General features: G+C 37.0%; 1 protein-coding gene across 3 annotated transcripts in view; it reads right to left on the bottom strand.

Annotated features, from left to right (window-relative positions):
- LOC134743472 (uncharacterized) overlaps nucleotides 1-20,724 on the bottom strand; it is a 70,735-nt gene that overhangs the window by 14,263 nt on the left and 35,748 nt on the right. For all 3 annotated transcript variants that reach the window (XM_063676916.1, XM_063676918.1, XM_063676917.1), the window contains exons 2-3: nucleotides 9,295-9,440; nucleotides 3,897-4,049 (exon numbers count right to left, since the gene is read on the bottom strand). In XM_063676916.1, the coding sequence (XP_063532986.1) occupies nucleotides 3,897-4,049; nucleotides 9,295-9,403 (262 nt within the window). In that variant the 5' untranslated portion in view covers nucleotides 9,404-9,440. The remainder of the gene's footprint in view (nucleotides 1-3,896; nucleotides 4,050-9,294; nucleotides 9,441-20,724) is intronic.

The following is a 20,724-nucleotide window of genomic DNA, read 5'->3' as shown; positions in this document are numbered from 1 at the left end:
AGAAACATGTTAGAGAAACATGTTGCGTCGCAGCTGCAGCTGTCTGCGGGAAAATCCCGGATTAGGTAGCAAAAGCAGCGGGGAATAAATTCGAATAGCCGACTATTTTGGGAGTTTTTAAATTGGCAGCGCTTGTACAGGAGATAATGGGTTCCGGAGATTGGAGTGCTGGCTTTCATGTGATAAATTAACCAGGATACATAATAGGATGGGACATAGGACGTGTGACGTTGTGATAAATGAGAACCACATTAATTCTACGACCGTGATGAATTATACCACTGATGATCTCAGTAGGTTACTTATTATAGGACACAATCGCATCCTCGGCTCTATTGACTGATGGCACTAAATTATCTTGAAGGAAAAACGAGACAGAATGGAGAAAAATGTTGGCATTTGTGGATTTTGCGAGCAATCTGGCATTATCAACACGTCTTGGAGGCTTTATGAAATGAGTTTTTGAGATTGCCTTCTTTATAAGATTAGGTTTTTAATGTAGCTAACTTGGTAGCCTAAATTTGGCTTACGTTTCGAATACAAATAATATTAATTTCAGCTGATAAGTTATATTAATAGCCGTTTAGCAATTTTAGAAATACATTCACAATAAATTTACATTGTAGGTATTCTGAACCTCAGAAAAACTTTAAACAGAAAAAGACTAAAGTCAAGACAGCTTTAATGAAAGGTTTTTTTTAACACTGTGTTAATCTGCAGCCGTTGTTTTACGAGAATGATCACGGTTTAATCTCTAGAGTTGGTTCGTTAGGGGTCGTGCCGGCAGCGCCACTTATCTGCCCCCAGGGAACAATGGAATACTTCTGAAATATTGCTTTTTAATGGAAACTGTTTTTACTGGTACATAAGGATTAATATTCCAACTGTTTTTAAATCCTAGCTGAAAATGTATTTTTCATTTCTCATGCTCTGAAAGAAGGTCATTGTTGTTCTAAAAGGTGTGCAGAAAATGATACGTGTCTGCACTAGAGCATTTTACGTTCGAAGTACGATTTTTTGAATTTTTTTACGATAAGCAATTGAAATTTGAATTTAAATGTATTTGTTATACAATTTCCATTCTGATATTTGACTCTCCATTCTATAAATAGAGACACTTTTGCCTAAATTGTTAACTGAAGGTAGGGTACCTAAAAATACTATAAAAAATTATACTTGGTCATGTTTTAAAAAAGACATGCATTTTACTTTCCTCGTATTCGAAATGAAAAGTAGAGTGTTTAACTCGGGTGAAAGGCATCATTTCAGCCTCGGACTATTGGCGCTCTCACTGCGTTCGAGCGCCAAAAATACCTCGGCAGAAATGACTGCCTTTCATCCCTTGGTTAACAATCTACTATTTAATACAGTTGCTTAAAAAGTGGTACTTTTTGTGGCTGCGTAGCGTGCGAGAAGCTCAATTTCTCGAACTAGTGCTTTTTACTTTTTAGTTCCAAACTATACTTTCGAAACGCAGTTAAAATTGAATTTAGCGCGGAGCAGGTACCAGGGCCTCATGAGTTATGAGGAGGTGTCGTTGACCAACCCGCGCCGGGCCCGCGGCGGCCGCGGCCGGGGCGCGCACGAGTATGAAGGTATCGCGGGCTGCGGCAGCTCGCGTATCGCGGGCTGTATAGGTACTTTTGGTTTTGGTTTGGTTTGGTGGTATGATTCTACTAATGATATATTAATTTATTATTTTTTCGCAATTGTATTAAAAAACGTCGTTTACAACACGTGTGAAATAAGCGAGTGGCAAGACTCGGTACGAGTGGTAAAAAGACATTCTTTTCACACTAGTTGTAAAATGTACTATTTTCTTTTCAAAAAGTCATCGTGCAAGTAGATTTTGTAGTCGAATCAGAAAAATGCACCATCATGACACCTACTACTATCGTGGCATGAAACCATGAAAAGGCAACGCAAGTTATTCATCATAAGTTACCACCGGAGACACGAATGCATCTCATCCAAGCCTCTCCGGGTTAAATGGCTCGTGTAGGCCTTTATAGCGAGAGCGACAGACCTTTTCAATGGGACGCTGGGTTTTCATAACGTGAACTTTGCATAGATGTAGCTGATTTTCTGAGAAAGACTGTGGTCAATATCAGTGGTTTTTTACCATTTCTTTGGAAACATTTTTGACGAAGTGTTTCGATACTTTGATGATGATTTTGGTTGTCTAGTAGAGATCCCTGACTACTACCAAATACAGAACAACATGTTAAAACCCTTCGTCAAAAATGAGTCTAAAGAAATTAAGCGTTGACTCACTAATCGTAACCGCAAACTGTATGTCCATGGTCGAGTATTAATTATTTTGCAATTTAATATTTTATGTTATCGCCTGTCAGCAACGGAGTCAGTTCGCAGAGAGCGTCTATTGAATTTCAATATCTTGTTAATATTCTGTATTGAAGAGCTATCGTATGAACCAGTAGTTATCAGGCAGGACGCCATTGTTTGGAAGGAACACGGTTGTGGATGTGAATAGCCCATGAATAGCCTGAGACAGGTTGTCGATTTATTGATTAAAACCTTTACGATTTTCACATAAAAGTAATAATGTTCATAACGTGAGAAATATTTAAGATACAGCTTTATTTAAGTCGATCGTAAAGATGCAAAAATACGGTTAAAATGTTTAAAACATGAGACCATTTGATAGGACCAACGTCGATGACTAGACCAAACTATTTATTGATTTAGTACCTACTTAAATTTATTAGATCAATATATTCATAAAACAAAAGAACACGGTCGACATTCGTTTGCATATCAGCTACAAGGTTTTTTTTCTAAGGTGAGCATTGCGTCTTGCACCTAGTGCAGTGACGTCCAACAATGTCTGCTAGCTACGCAAATGTTTTTGAGGGAAAAAATGTCCGAGAGAGCCAACAGGCAGTACGTATCAGCAGGTTGTCAAGGTGTCAATGCAAATGTAGCCTGCAATTGTCTTTATTGTAGCCAATAAATGTTTGGACTTACGTTTTCCACACTTATTTATCCACGTAGTTGGTAGCCGGCTTCTCAGGATGGTAGTGGCAGGTCTTGAGGCTCTAGAAAGTAGGTAGTAGCAGTAAAGGAAGAACTTACGTTTTCACATTTATCTACGTAGTTGGTAGCCGGCTTGTCAAGATGGGAGTGGCAGGTCTTGAGGCTCTAGGAAGTAGGTAGTAGCAGTGAAGGAAGAAGGTACTTAAACTTACGTTTTCCACATTTATCTACGTAGTTGGTAGCCGGCTTGTCAAGATGGCAGTGGCAAGTCTTGAGGCTCTAGGAAGTAGGTAGTAGCAGTGAAGGAAGAAGGTACATAAACTTACGTTTTCCACATTTATCGACGTAGTTGGTAGCCGGCTTGTCAAGATGGCAGTGGCAGGTCTTGAGGCTCTAGGAAGTAGGTAGTAGCAGTGAAGGAAGAAGGTACTTAAACTTACGTTTTCCACATTTATCTACGTAGTTGGTAGCCGGCTTGTCAAGATGGCAGTGGCAAGTCTTGAGGCTCTAGGAAGTAGGTAGTAGCAGTGAAGGAAGAAGGTACATAAACTTACGTTTTCCACATTTATCGACGTAGTTGGTAGCCGGCTTGTCAAGATGGCAGTGGCAGGTCTTGAGGCTCTAGGAAGTAGGTAGTAGCAGTAAAGGAAGAAGGTAGAATAGACTTACGTTTTCCACATTTATATACGTAGTTGGTAGCCGGCTTGTCAAGATGGCAGTGGCAGGTCTTGAGGCTCTAAGAAGTAGGTAGTAGCAGTAAAGGAAGAAGGTAGAATAGACTTACGTTTTCCACATTTATCTACGTAGTTGGTAGCCGGCTTGTCAAGATGGCAGTGGCAGGTCTTGAGGCTCTAGGAAGTAGGTAGTAGCAGTAAAGGAAGAAGGTAGAATAGACTTACGTTTTCCACATTTATCCACGTAGTTGGTAGCCGGCTTGTCAGGGTGGCAGTGGCAGGTCTTGAGGCTCTCGTCGCAGATGGAGTCGGCGAAGCCGCAATCGTTGGTGATGGAGCAGCCGTCGCCGTACATCGACGTGCCGCGCGTTGCTGCATCTGTAGAAAACAACGTAAAGGGGTCCCTTTATTTGACATAATTATTGAACATATTAATAACGGGTCACTCACGTATTTTAAGTCGAAAAACGCCTGCAACCCCCGCAGCCCGCAGTCTGCGCCGGTTCGTCACCGTCAACGCAAGCTCCTAATGATGCTCCTCGGTACGGAGTGAAACATGTCGAGCGTTTTTCGACTTAAAATACGTGAATGATCCGTTATTAATATGTTTTATATGTCTGTGTCTTACGGAAGTTTTGTTATTATAATTATTGAACGTCATAATGTAATGATTTAAAAAATGACAACGAATAAGTAAAGTTTTTTATTTATTTAGAGATAAATTTTGCGAATTTCCTTTAAAACTTTAATGTCTGTCAGTAGGTATGTGTAAACGTCTTTGGTGGTCAAAGGATTTTAACTAACTCATGCAGATTAACGTCTGTATAATCTTCCCAGCGAAATCTGGATGTAACTGCTTCAATTTCGTGGCTTATGTTGAAAGATTAGAAGCTCGGAATGACGTAAACGCAATTATAACATCACGAGATTTTGGAACGTATTTGCATATCATTTTCCTGTTTTTAAGAGACTGTTAGCTTAAGATACTGATTATATACGCATGTCGTATGAATGACGATCTGATTTTGTCTATGTTCAAGTAAAAAAACTGACCAAACTCACAATAAACAAAACAACCTTTACATGAAATTCTTAAATTCCACGAACTTCTGCGCATTACCGTTGTGTTTAACATGTACACCATAATTTCTCTCGAGTTGTTAAGGTGGAGCCTAACTTGTAACAATTCGCTTTAATGTAGGTATCACGTTACAAGCACGAACAGTACAACGATCACTGCAGCGAACCGAGCCGCTCGCCGTTTACGACATGTGATCCACTTGGCTATAAGTAACTACGTTCACTCGGAACTACGTTCAAACAAAATTTCCGTAGCGATTACTTATAAGTGCTACATTAAATACAAAGTAATCCATACTAATATTATAAATGCGAAAGTCTGTCTGTCTGTCTGTCTGTCTGTCTGTCTGTCTGTGTGTTACCTATTCACGCTTAAATCGCTTATCCGATTTAGTTGAAATTTGGCATAGAGATAGTTTGAGTCCCGGGGAAGGACATAGGATAGTTTTTATGTCGGAAATCATCCCTAAAGAGAGTGAAAAGGGGGGTGAAATTGAGAGATTTAATAAATTGCCTGATAATTGATGTCAAGCAAATGCTCAAATTGAATGATTGCTATTAGACTTTCTCCAGGCGCTAAACTTACTCTAGCTACTGTTACTGATTCCACTCAGACGAAGTCGCGGGCAAAAGCTAGTTGAGTATAAGCCGCTCGAGCACAATTTAGAAATTGGAACAAGAACAATTTTCAATTTAAATACTATTTTGAGTTTAGAACAAAACAAGACAAGGTTATTATTTTATTACAAGCTACCTACGAGTTCACGAAATTTGCCATTTTATGTTTTATTTAGAGTTTGAATTTAACTGGAACGAATTAAAATCTCTATAATGTATGTGTGATGTGGGATGTATCATAAATTCAATATACGCAATATAATCCGAATTCAGTTTTATTTCATAATTCATGAGTAACTATCGCGGTAACCGAAGACAATATCTGGAATGTACACAACAAAATCTCCCACATATTCGCCCATTACAAGCAAAAGTTACAGATCAGTCACCACCTTTATAAGTAACTTAACACGCCACAAATGTACATAATTGCTCTACTTTTTGCAAACGAACATGTCTCGTTTTTAATTTAATACGTGTTTCTGAGAATTTTAACATGACTAAATATGTAATGTTCGTGATCTTTCACGAAAGCCCTTTGTTGTAGCTTGTAGCTTTGAACAAAGCTATCTCAGTGACCATGAAAATTATTTAAAAGAAAAATGTTATCAACTGGATATATTATGACATGGAGTAAAACGATTGCCTATTGGTACTCGGGATTAGGACTTTAGTAACTTTGTTTACTGTAAAATAGTTAGCAAACTACGAATTAAAACTAGGTAGTAAGCTTGAAATGTGCTTAGAAATATTCGAATTCTGTTTTTACAGTTTATCATCTATTTTGTGGCTAGTCGAAAACAGTCCCGCACCTAAAATCTCGGGGTATGCTCATAAATCGCCTAGTACACCAGCATTAGGTATCGATGATGATCCTTCCGGCCGATTTCGACCATGGCGACCACTTCGACTCCTAGTAACTAGGAGCTAACTGTTACAGTTAGCACGGCGCTCGTGCGCCCGAATATGGCTGACGTAGCCGATCTTCGAGGCAAACCCCCGTGCACATTGAGAGCACGTGAGAACACCAGCCACATAATGGTAATGAATGGAAGCAGCTGGCGTGCTTTCAACTCGTCGCGTTTAGCATCGAGGTCAACTATGCGTTGCTCAGGACGCTGTGCTGCCAAACCTCCCCACTGAGAGGGCTCGATGTTGCATCTTTTCATGTTTCGTTTCTTAACATCTTTGTATCGGAGGAGTTGTCCGCCAGGTTTCCGCTTAGCCTCCTCTAGTTCAGAAAAAAAGATGTGCTTCGCCACTCTCTCCTCCTCCATACGTGATACGTGACCGGTCACGTATTAGGTATTACAGCAGGTGTTAATGCTAGTGTAGTTACTTAGTCCGAATTCGAACAGCGCAACCTTACTGCCGACTGCATTGTTGCCGCAACTATCATTAATCCATACACCAACATCGATTTTGACATTTGCGACAGTAATTCAGTCATCAGTAATGTCGCGACGTTACAGATATTTCTGCAGGAAACGTCAAAAAAGTTATATTTAATTGGCAGTGATGTCGCGCTGCAATATTGCTATCTTACAGAGGAATGAACGAACGGTACCTTAAAGCTAACGGAGCTCTTTTTAGAACAAATTTTTCCCTAATTACCTATGTCTTGGTTAACTTGGCAAGCGGCCAATATCTTCTAAAGTTACGCTAATAACTTATTACATTATAAGGGTAATTATTTTCCGCAAAATGCATTAATTACTACAAACTAGAAACCGCGATAACTCATTAACTTGTTATGTTAAAATAATAGTTGTGTAATTAATCTGGTTCAAGGAACTTTTTATATAATACAAACTGTATCTAAATTTCAAATAAAAATAATATATGTACCCTAAAAATTATAATATAAATATGTATAATTATATAAATTACTTCTTACTATGCTACCGTGACTTCATAAATTAAAAATCTTTATTTTCAGGCAACTATACCCTAAAACTAGCATATACATTAGGTATATTAATATAACTATACTACTAACTTATAACTGTATAAAACACACAATTATGACTGCGAAGCATTTCACAACCGCATTAATAATTTAGCTGTATACAGTAACCTAATCATTTTGAACGTATATCGGGTAATAATTCATGCTTTTCGAATAACACAATTTGACACGTAACCGCAATACATTTCCTTTTCGAACATGGAAGCAATATGCAGCGTCACACGGCATCATGTTTTATTAGTGTCATGCATGCTATTGAACAGTATGGGCGCAATTCCACATGTTTTAATAACAGCTTGTATTATAGCAAACTAAATGCGTATTTTTTGAAGAAACTGAAGACCAGTACGTGACCTGAGACTTTAATCAGGTTTATATAAAGCAGGAATAGGAAAAGTTCAATGTTTGAAACTTTTAAACAATATTAAAATTGTCTAAGCTCATCAAAATTAGTTATACATACGAGAAATAGAAATAAGCCATAATCAAATGTGCCAGTATTTTTTAGGTTAAAAGGATAGCCATTCAATCAATCAATCAATCAATCAAACTTTTATTGGTAAAATAGAAGTATTTTATATGTCAACACATTATTATTATCTTATACATAGAACATTACTTACACATTTCACAGGAATAATTATATTAGGTACATTATTATTTTTGGTCAAATTATTTTTATATGAATTATTTACTGATTTACGAGTATATTACATTTAATTATAATTATACATTTTTAATTAATTCGGTTTAAAAAAAAAATTATATATTTAAAGTATTACTTATTTCTATTACATGTAGTCAATATTACTGATTTATATTACATTTACTTATAATTATACATTAGGTATTTATCTGCCTTTACGTGGTCACATCACATTCCACTCCAAATAAACCTATCCTAAATCTAAATCTAAGCGAAAATAAAATATTAAAACGTCGAGACGGTTGGCATAGCAACTGTTTCTAGCTTCAGCAAAGCGCCCGTCATTTCGTGCTGAAGTAAGTCTCGAGCAGTTAATCCGGCCGTTAAAAGCAGGTCAAAGCCTCGCCCTCCGTCGTAATAAACCAAGAAAAGTGAGGCGTTTAAAACTTCAAGTACACTTTTTCCTCAGGTCTGGTTGGTGGAATATTTTATGAGAGTACTTACTTACTTTAAGGACTAGATACTTATACTATAGTATTCAGTTTTATTTTATCAGCTCGGATTTTGAAGGCACAGTCGATTCATTAGCATGATTAATTATCATTTCGATAAGTTCTGTATACCTATAGAAAAAGGAAAATTATTCAGGTGCCAGGAATTATCTTTCATGGGTTTCTATATCGTTTTGGTTACAGCGGCTGCCTAGTAAACGCTGTCGTATTTGTAATATCGTTCGTCCACTAGGCTTGTGGCTTTCAGTCCTTTTAGCCTCTTCAATCGAGGTCTACAGAATAATACTCACTTACTCCACTTTCACAAAAAAAGCCTTGCGCAACGGGCACGGGCACAAAATCACGTCATTAATATAATAGCCAAAAGTCGACGGGCTCATCCCGTCTAACGTCCAGTTCCTTGCATCGACGAGTTTCAAACGTTTCGTTGAAGGGACAAGATTATGAGCACTTTCTGAAAGGAGCAGCGGTGGTGGAATCCTCGGCGGTACAGAGCAGTCCATAGCAGCATTAAAGCGAGCGCGGCCAGCAAAACACCGGCCCACACTGAGCAAGCGATGAGCTACTTCCTGAAAGGAGCAGCGGTGGTGGAATTCTCGGCGGTACAGAGCGGCCATAGCAGCAGTAAAGCGAGCGCGGCTAGCGAGACACCGGCTCACATTGAGCAAGCGATGAGCTACTTACTGAACGGAGCAGCGGTGGTGGAATCCTCGGCAGTACAGAGCGGCCATAGCAACAGTAGAGCGAGCGCGGCTAGCGAGACACCGGCCCACACTGAGCAAGCGATGAGCTACTTACTGAACGGAGCAGCGGTGGTGGAATCCTCGGCGGTACAGAGCGGCCATAGCAGCAGTAAAGCGAGCGCGGCCAGCGAGACACCGGCCCGCCCGGAGTGTGCGACCCGCATGCCGCTCACGGACCCGCGTCACATGTCACGAGGCCACCTGTAACAAAATAACAAAAGAGATAATTTTATTTGCTCCCTTAGTTCACCACCACCATCTCTCTCGCTATATCGTAATCCCTTAAAAGCACGTTATTAGCCCTAAAGTTGGTTAAAGACGCTTAATCTTTCAAAGGTTGCATAGCCGCGTAAGCTGAAAACGCTGGTTGGAGCCAGTGCAGCCACGGCCACTTCGCCTTCCGGCTTGGTATTTTTTTCTTTAGTACATAATATATATGACATCTATTTCAGTTATATAAAAATATTATTGATTTATTTATTTAAGACCTGATCGTCCTTAGCGATGAGGCCATCGAGTGGCTGATTGGACTAACTTTGTATTTATAACTGTTTTACCAAAGTTTTACGCCATACGATTAAATAAATAAATGTCCGCCAACAAACTGTTATAGAGTTTGGCGAAACTTTTGTAACTATTAATGTATATTTTCTTTATATAACAATAAATAATAGCTAATAGCGAAACATCATAATATCCGTATAATCACGGACATATTTGATTGGATTGTCAAGCCACTATTGTAAGTGAACTATTAAAGACCACCCACGATCCTCAGCGTCGGGAAATAGCCTGATTGGATGAGATATTAGCATTACCTAAGCATTTATAGTGAAATAGTATGATGGACAAATTATAATGTGAAGTATTTCTCATAAATATCGCCGTACACTTAAGCTACGCAATTTCACGGAACTCTCACTCAGAATCTTCAAGGAATATCTTTAATCTAAAATCAAGATGGTTCGGCTTCTGGTTTAATAACATCAAACGACTTTCGGCGCGAGTCGGAAAATAAATTAGAGATTCAATAGATATGAAATAGTAAAGATATGTGACGTCCCACGGGTAAAGGTACCTTATAGCGGTTGGAGCTTACGCTATTATTAACGCCGCTCCAAAATATTGGATGACGCTTACGTCGCATAGCGCCGCCATAATTTGCGACGCTGTGTGACGTAAGCGCCAGCCGCCATAAGGTACCTTTTGCCGTGAAAAGTCATATATTTTTACTATTTCATATCTAGTGAATCTCTAATTCATTTCTTGAATCGCGCCGTTTATCTTGATTGGCATTGTGCTTTACGTTACGACAATGTCGATGCGATGTCTAAGCGCCATGCCACGCAGTCAAGCTGGATTATTTACGCTGGAGGAAGCGAGACAATAGATCATGGCATTGCCGGCTGTCAATTACTGGCACCGGCTTGTTGAAGAGCTTACTAAGTCAATAGGGCACTCATCTAGCAATGCATTGTGCTTGTGTTGATAATAAGAAATTGTCCAAGGGGCTTTTGTCCTTTTGTTGAACCGATACATGAACTGTGTGTGTCCAATTTTTGCCTTTTATGATTAGCTTATAAAAGAGTATCAATCAATTGACTAGTACTTGTCACTGGCCCCCGCCATTTTGAATTGTGATAAAAGGGCAGGTGTCCAGTGGCAAGTGGCCAGTTGGAGTACAGACAAGTTACAGTGAAGACGTGTTAGCATATTTATTGTAAATTGGTTGTTATTATGTTTGTAACAAACGAATAAAGTTCAAGTTATTGGTTCAAGTATTAGTTTTTATCATCTAACCGGGGGTTCACCCAACATATCAGAAGTGGGATCGAACAAAAATCTTTAGGATTTTGACACTACTTTACGTGTTTTAGTGTTCTATTATCTATGGTTAGAATATCTGAATACTTTCTCCCTTTATCCCTTGGTCTGGTGCTTTGTATTAAACAGCTCTAGAATGATACGTTCGTATGTATTAAAATACAAATGTACAAATTTGGATCTTAATTATTGTACTTTACTGATAATACCTCGTAACCCTATTGTATTTTTTTTAATAAAGTTTATGGCATTTCGTGCAAAGGGCCCGTATCTCTCGCTGTCATAAAATTGGAACTCCGTAACACAGCTGCTAAATAATGCGAAGGCAGCCCTTTCAAGATACATTGGGAATCTTTATGATCACTGCAATGCGGAGTTCGTTCAAAACATTTGTTTTTTTTTTGTGTCAAACAAGGATGGTGTTCAAATTCTGTTACTGATAAAATGGTAAAATCATAGTATATCTCGTTTATAACTTTATATCAAGAATTTAGTACGCAAGAAATGCACGGGCAATTGCTAACAAAATATGAATCAATATACGTCATTGTTAGGGTTCTATATCTCAAAAGGAAAAAACGGATCTTATAGGATCACTTTGTTGTCCGTCCGTCCGTCTGTCCGTCCGTCTGAAAAACATTCATATGTGAAAAAAATAGGCATACCTATACTTTACACTCTAAACATCTGAATATAATTGGTATCTAAACCAAAATCGCTAAAATATTACCAAATTAACTACCAATTAACCATTGCCTCAGGGCTATATTTAAGTATTATTATATAAAAATATTAGGTTTGCAGGGCAAATTATTATCCTCGTATTAAATGTCAAATGTAATTATGATGTCAATGTTAAAATGATTAGCTTAGCTATGATTCATGCAAACAAGCGTTTTCGTTTTAAAGCCTTATTAAAATCTGGGGCACACTGTCACGCAACTTTAAATGACGGAACCATAGATTAGTATATGTTATTGACGGAACGACAGTTTAATTGTATACCTACATAGTTAAATAAATATTATAGGACGATTTTACACACATCAACCTAGTCGCACGCCGCGCTAGCGCCGCTTCGCTTCGCGTTCGCGAGTTGTTCGCTTACGTAAGACGCTGCGTTGTAGTGCGACATTTAATAGTAGAAATTAAATAAAATGGAACTAAAAAAAATCCATACTAAATTGTTGCCATGTTTAAGCATTTTACGTCAAAAATGTGACAGTTACGTAGAAAGTGGCGCCCTCATTTATTTTCTACAATTTCTTGTCGGACTATATGTGCGAGTTTGAAGTTTGAACTTTACCAGTCGCTTTTCGATGAAAGAAAAAATCGTAAGGAACCCGGAATTAACAATGTGCTGCAGAAAATTTTCTCGGTATTTTTTTCTGCACGCTTATTGCCAAACCATCTTACAGTTATAAACTGAAATAAATGTCATATACTAAGAAAAAATGACCAAGGCCTCCAGTGCCCCAGGCTGGAATAGAACCAGCGTCCTCTGCTATCGCACCTGCAGCGATTTCAGTTTATAATTGATATAGTAGTGTCTACTTAAAATAAAAACAAATTAAAGTATTTTCTGTAAATAATTTAATTTGTTCTAATACTTCTAACAGCATCTTACAGTTACTTTCGATTTCTATGACACTTGAAAAAGACTTCCATAAGTAACGTAAATACACTTAATGAAAAAGTCGTCAACAGTTAAAAACATTCAGTAATATAATAATCCTTAATCAGAGCATGAGAATTATCTCATTAAAGTTTTCAGAAATTTTGGAAATGGGAGTAATCTGCAACTTGTACATTTATACCCGGATTACCTAATCAAAATAACGTCTAGTTTCCGTTGTGGTTTAAAAGGTTGCTTTCGTAAAACTTAAACCTTACGCTAATTAATAAATTATTCTTGTTCTTTAATGAGCCGTGGCATTAATATTAAAAATATGTCACAATGCTATGAAGGTGATGTTCATTCACAAATCTGTTTCAATTTCAATTATTTATTTATAATTTTACATCCAACCATCCCAACCATCTTACAGTTACTTTCGATTTCTATGACGCTTGAAATAGACTTCCATAAGTAACGTAAATACTTAATGAAAAAATCGTCAACAGTTAAGAACATTCAGTAATATACTAATCCTTAATCAGAGCATGAGAATTATCTCATTAAAGTTTTCAGAAATTTTGGAAATGGGAGTAATCTGCAACTTGTACATTTCTACCCGGATTACCTAATCAAAGTAACGTCTAGTTTCCGTTGTGGTTTAAAAGGTTGCTTTCGTAAAACTTAAACCTTACGCTAATTAATAAATTATTCTTGTTCTTTAATGAGCCGTGGCATTAATATTAAAAATATGTCACAATGCTATGAAGGTGATGTTCATTCACAAATAAATCTGTTTCAATTGCAATTATTTATTTATTTATTTTTTTACACGTAGTCGTTTTTAGGGTTCCGTACCTTAAAGAGTAAAAACGGGACCCAATACTGAGACTCCGCTGTCCGTCTGTCTGTCTGTCTGTCACCAGGCTGTATCTCATGAACCGTGATAGCTACTAGCTATCACGGTCTGTCTGTCTAGCTATTAGCTAGACAGTTGAAATTTTCACAGATGATGTATTTCTGTTGCCGCTATAACAACAAATACTAAAAACAGAATAATATAAATATTTAAATGGGGCTCCCATACAACAAACGTGATTTTTTTGCTGTTTTTTTCCGTAATGGTACGGAACCCTTCGTGCGCGAGTCCGACTCGCACTTGGCCGGTTTTTTTAATCCTTGAGAACCCGTATACATTGGTGTACCAGTAAGTGTTCTTCCGTATAATACTTTCAGACAAACATGTTTACTAAATATCACGCTAGATAGCGCTGTACAGATAGTGGCGATTTCTACAGCGCGCTAATGAAATTTTTATTGGGATTGTATATAGATTTGAGATTTTTTTTAATATATTAGCTTTATTTGAGGCTGCATGGCTGTTTAATTTCATATTTATTCCTTCACTGGTAAATCCCCCTTTTTGAATAGGTACATACACAGTGTAATATATTTTTAACCGACTTCAAGATTTCAAAGGAGGAGGTTCTCAATTCGGTTGTGTTTTTTTTTTTTTTTTTTTTTTAAATGTTTGTTACTCCATAACTCCGTCATTTCTGGACCGATTTTGAAAATTCTTTTTTTGATTGTAAGTATATACATACAGATTGGTCCCGTTTTTGTCAAAAAGCAGTTCTGATGATGGGATCCATGAGGAATCGAGGGAACTCCTCAAATGTTAAAGGCATACATATAGTGATTTTAGTATTTTCATCAACAAATCAAGCACTTACATTTAAAAAAGTGAGATATGATGAAGTGGAACTGCTGATGATGATCAGAACGGAACTCTTCAATGACGCATAGTTCACGTTTGGCGATTTGTCCTCTTCGTTATGTTTGTTAAGCAAGTTAGGTTTTCAAGAAACATTTTTGTCAAGCTCGAGTTCTGATGATGGGATCCATGAGGAATTAAACAAATCCAGCACTTCCATTTTAAAAAGTGACATTTGATGAAGTGGAACTGCTGATGATGATCAGAACGGAACTCTTCAATGACGCATAGTTCACTTTTGGTGATTTGTCCTCTTCGTTATGTTTGTTAAGCAAGTTAGGTTTTCAAGAAACATTTTTGTCAAGCTCGAGTTCTGATGATGGGATCCATGAGGAATCGAGGGAACTCCTCAAATATGAAAGGCATACATATAGTGATTTTTGTATTTTTATAAACAAATCCAGCACTTCCATTTTAAAAAGTGACATTTGATGAAGTGAAACTGCTGATGATGATCAGAACGGAACTCTTCAATGACGCATAGTTCACGTTTGGCGATTTGTCCTCTTCGTTATGTTTGTTAAGCAAGTTAGGTTTTCAAGAAACATTTTTGTCAAGCTCGAGTTCTGATGATGAGACCCACGAGGAACCGAGGGAACTCCTCAAATGTGAAAGGCATACATATAGTGATTTTTGTATTTTCATCAACAAATCCAGCATTTACATTTAAAAAAGTGACATTTGATGAAGTGGAACTGCTGATGATGATCAGAATGGAACTATTCAATGACACATAGTTCACGTTTGGCGATTTGTTCTCTTCCTTTTGGACCCAAACCCAAACTTGGACCCGGACTCGGACCCGGACCCGGGTCTGAACATGGACCCCAACTCGGACCCGGACCCGGACCGAACTCTGACCCAAACCTGGACCCGGACCCGGAAATGCTACTAGAAAAGTGGGTTTGGTGGGTGGGTGTGTTTTGAACTGCGATTCTCACAGAACAGAACTGCTATCAGAAAAGTAGGTTAGGTTAGGTTAGAGCTGTGACCCTTACAGAAACGAAATGCTACCAGAAAAGTAGGTTAGGTTAGGTTAGAACTGCGACCCTTACAAAAACGAAATGCTACTAGAAAAGTGGGTCGGTTTACCTCCTTTTCTACATAATTAGGCAAAAGATGCTGTCTTTTTCATTTCATTGTCTGGAATCTAAGAATGCTTTCAGCGGCATCCCCCATTGAAGTCGGTTTTTTTTTCTTAAAAATTATGTTCAATCACTTATTTCAAGACAGCAGCAAATTTTACAAGTAACAAACTTTGGAGAGACTGCTAAGTAAATACTGGAAATGCACATCAGGTAATAATGCATAAGACACTTAACTTTGGGAAACCAATCTCTTACTAAATTATTACTGAGGAAAGACGTTTGCGGTGTCACGACTGGCGTATATTACGTAAGTTAATAAGCCGGGTTCGACTGGCTGTCTGTTGCGATGCTCATTAAGCAAGCTTCTGGGAGTTCAGATAGTGAATACGAACGGTTTGATTTTAATTTATATAATTAATTTGATATCAGGTGACTAAGTGAATGCTGCATTTATGCAAATTAACTGTTAGTATACCATATATCTGTATCTCACGGAAGTTTTGTTATTAAAATTTTACTATAGGTATATTATTTCAATAATATATATTTTGAATATTTTACTCCAAACAAAGATTGATTAATCACTACATATTATAAAACATAGTTGCTTCCTGCTGTCTGTCTGTCCCTGTGTATGCTTAGATCTTTAAAACTACGCAACGGATTTTGATGCGTTTTTTTTAGCAGATAGTGATTCAAGAGGTAGGTCTATATGTATAATACACCAGCATTTTACCCGTGCGAAACCGAGGCGGATCGCTGGTTTTATATTACATAATAAAAGATAGGGCCGTTTCTTGTGGAAGTATAGCACTGATTGGTTTTTAATGTCATCCTTCAATTATAATTTGCGACGCCATTTCACGGCAATTTCATCAATCATTTTATGCTGAAAATGAAACGGAGCGTAGAATTATGTCCGATGCAAAATACGGTTGAAATGATCAAATTATTACTCTTGAGACAAAGATAATAGTAGTTTATGTGACTGCTACATAATGAAATACATTAAAAAACTAGTGTGGGTTTAGGAAATGAATGAGTGTTTTAATGCCTAATTATATACACTATCTTATCTACACACATATATAAATATAAATATATATATATATTATTATTTTTTTCAATATAAAAAATAATTAATATTTTTGCACACGAATTTAAATGCGCGAAATAATTTAGCACACACGTCCGTTCGCTACAGGGACCGGCCCGCTATCCCTTATCGGGGTTTTATAAGGGTATTGCATAAGGCTTAACTCACCATGCCCTTTGCCAGACGAAACCCTTTGTTTTGGTTTGAGTAATCGGTAGCCCAAATACCCTTACAAAACCCTTATCATCCGCTCACCAACACCTTGCATATTGCTTATAAGGGTTAGCCTTATAAAGGGCTTCCCTTTTAGCATATAAGCGTGCTAATTTAAGTCGTCTACCTTGTTCATAAAGCACACATTACTTCGAATCCGAGCGATCGTCGGCGGCAACGGCGGCGTTCTTTGACTAGGCACGTATTTTCTTTCTTTTTCATACACTACCTTAGATATATACTAACCCTGTTTCTTTCACGCAAAGGGAAACCTTTATAAAAAGCGCTTAAAGATAAGGGTAACCCTTATTAAGAGCTAGCCTTATTTTTGGTTAGCTTTTCGGTAAGGGTTAGTCAAAGGTAAGGGTATGAACAGGCTTGCAGTTCAAAAGGGAAAGTCTTTCAATGTGTTAGCCGTGTTTAAGTGTCACCCATTGAAAGGGTTTTATCGCGGAAAGGGTTGTCCGGTCCCTGGTTCGCTAACGCGCGTATGTATCCCTCCAATGGTGTGAAGATAAAGTATTATTATTTTGTGAGAGGCTTAAAAATCTCCGAATATTTTATTTTCTATGTAGAAATACATAACAAATAAACTCAAAGTAACAATAGAAAACGATTAGGGTTCGTTAGGATAAGATTGAACGGGTTTTTCATGAGGGGTAAGACAAAAAATCGTCCGTAATGCTTTGGCATACTTTTCATCTTACCCCGCATGAAATAGTAGATTGTGTCACAAGGGAGCAAAATTACATATTTACGGCGAGGGCGTATATTGAATCCTGAACGAAGCGAAGGATTCTATAATTGAATCCTGAGCGTAGCGAGGGATTCTAAAATAGAATCCTGAGCGTAGTGAGGGATTCAAGTGTTAACGGCCAAGGTGGAAATAATTTTGCTACCATGTGACACATACTGTTTTTCACATCACCTATGAGGAAATTGTTATGTTCCAAAATATTATTTTAACCTAAAAATATTGTATACAAAAAAGAAAAAAAATCATGTCCTAGAACAGAAAAGTGCTACTTTGATCCCCCCTAGCAGGGAAGAAAAGTGCTACTTTTATCCTCCTATCGGGGAAGAAAAAGCCCCCTTTTCGAATAGGTGATGTGAAAAACACATTCAATCTTATCCCTACAAACCCTAAATAACTACGATTACCTACCCATAACCTACTATTTTACTACTACTAGGTACTACTTAATCTCAGACATCCAAAGTTACGAGCTTAATTTCGTAGAGAATATAAACAGATGCGACGGTAGGCAGTGTAATCAAAGTTTAATCAAGAGTGGACTCGTCCGGTCGAGCACGGTAGCATTTTTATCGCCTATCACGATTCCTGTCACGTTCTAACAAGTATGTAAGTGCGAAAGTGACAGGCATAGAGACAGGTGATAAAAATGCAACCATGCTGACACCGTAGGAGGCCTTAGGTCGCGTCTTGCGGAGATGTCGCTTAGAAATCTTAGCATCTAGACTGCTGCTCAAACGGATATATTTTCTTATGAACACTAGAACGCCATTCCAGTCTTTGTACCGCAATGTCCTCTCTGCAGACAGCCGGTATACCGCAAGCGATGAGTTGGCGTTTGAGAAAGTATTAATGTCGCAGGTGAGTAGCAAAAGTACCATGATATGAACTTCAGGTGTCGTAGTATTTTATCGACGACTTTATTGAATGTATGTGTCAAAACAATACTAACACTATAATAGCTAATAAAAATAATACAATTTAACGACTCCAAATTTTCCAGTCAACATTTGCACGAATACGGTGTTGCCACGGAAACTAATTAAAATCGTGCGTGTGTCACGCATGATGTTGCCATGTAGGAAAATAATCAGTGCAGTAATCTTGAGCTCACTAGGTTTCGAGATTAAGAAAATAAATTAGGCCAAATTAGTCACGTTTTACGTAACCGTAGGGGCAAAAAATTAGAAAAATGCCATTTAGGTTAGGGTATATGTCGGTTTTTTTTTCAAGCATAATATTATATAGTCCGACAAGAAATTGTAGAAAATTACTGAGGGCGACACTTCCTACGTAACTGTTACATTTTTGACGTAAAATGCTTAAAACATGGTAACAATTTAGTATGGAACTATTTTAGTTCTCTTTTATTTTATTTCTACAATTTTATGTCGCACTATATGTAGGTTATCCCAAAATACGCTGAAAAAATTTTTTTTTAATGTGCATATTGTTGATTAATTTAACAAAAGATTGTTTTTGTGTATCAAATCCATAGGAGAATATTTTAACGATAATATGTTTTATTTCAGTTAAATGATTCTTTTAATTAAGTATTAAGTTTAATGACATTTTGTAAAAACGTGTCAGTACGAAAAATATTCCTAAAAAATATTTGACAACGTATTTTTGGGCCACACTGTAGTAACTACCAGCTTTTTATTTCCACTATCATAAAATTTTAACTGCAGTAATAATAATAATGTCTGATTTGTCATTAAGTACCTATCAATAATAATATACCTACCGATTTAAAAGTAGTGTTATCTATCTCGTAAAGATAGATATAACTCCGTAATAGATGGATAAAGTCTAAGGAAAAAACATGCCTCGAAAATCAAGAAAATTTGATTCTCGATCAGAAGGCGCCACTAGCTTTGGCCTACTCTCGTATAGATGGCGTTGACGGTTTCGTTTGTTATTTAACAATTTTAACGCATATCACTGAAAGAACATGGGTCAATATGGAAATAATCAATGCAAATTTTACAAAAAAAAAAAAAAACATTTATCTTTATATAAATAAAAATTATGATATTTTTATTTTTAGTTTTAATCGTGTGTCGATAGATGGCAGTGAATTTACTGTGGCTACAAAATTTCATATTTCATATTTATTTATTGCATCCATGGTACACAGGTGTTACATATATAATAGTTTCACATGGGCCCTGGTAGGGCAAGGCAATTATCTTAAATCTAAAGATTAATTTATATATGTACAATATATTTGACAGTGTCTTATTTAACTTTTAATAATTTCATAGTTGTATTATATAATATATGTATAGTTATTTCTAAAGTCAATAACTGATTTTATTTTACCAAAATTTATAAAATTAAATATACAATAATAATATACATGCTTAAAACGATTGTAAGTTTATGTCAAAAATATCGATACCTATATAATGTCAATTTCAAGCTTAAATTAAAAATTGTAAAATGAGACATGTCCAATAAATACACTAAACTACAAAATAATTACATTTCATCTTTTACTATGACAGTACCGCTCTATCTTATTATATCCTCTTTGATATTAGATATGTTCAGCTTTTCGTCCAAGAGAATTTCCCTTGGGTGACTTTCTTTCTCGCAATATTCAAACTATGACACTCGGAGCGTATAGGTAGGTATATAGTCGGCATCAACATAAAGGTGACTGTCCGTTTGTAACTGCCGCTGCACTGCAGTTGCGACGTTACGCGGTGCCGCATTACTGTAGCAGCACGACTGCGGCTGTTGCGGCGTGCAGTCGCGACAGCGTTCGTAGATGGCTTGTCAATGTCAAGTCATATAATGTCAGACGTACAAATAAAATACTAATTTACTTTTGTATTTTTACGTGAAGAAGCGAGTGACGATAATGCTACATGCTACATGAAAAAGAAGACCAGTTTGCCTTTCTACAATAGTCAGAGTCCGACGAAGGCAGCTACGCAATATTAATAAAAAATCTGATATTTAATGGTGATCCTTTATTCAGATAATTCAACATTGAATGAGACTTAATAATTGACGAAATACAATCAAATTACTCAAATAAAATTAATGCAGAGGAAAAATTATTCTTAACATTAAGGTAAGTTCACAATGTGAAATTTTCTTCCCCATCCTC

Source organism: Cydia strobilella, chromosome 8 (assembly GCF_947568885.1).
Source record: "Cydia strobilella chromosome 8, ilCydStro3.1, whole genome shotgun sequence".
Classification (NCBI taxonomy): Eukaryota; Metazoa; Arthropoda; class Insecta; order Lepidoptera; family Tortricidae; genus Cydia; species Cydia strobilella.
The sequence above is the reverse complement of the archived record's forward strand: the minus strand, read 5'-3'. Positions and strand labels throughout refer to the sequence as shown.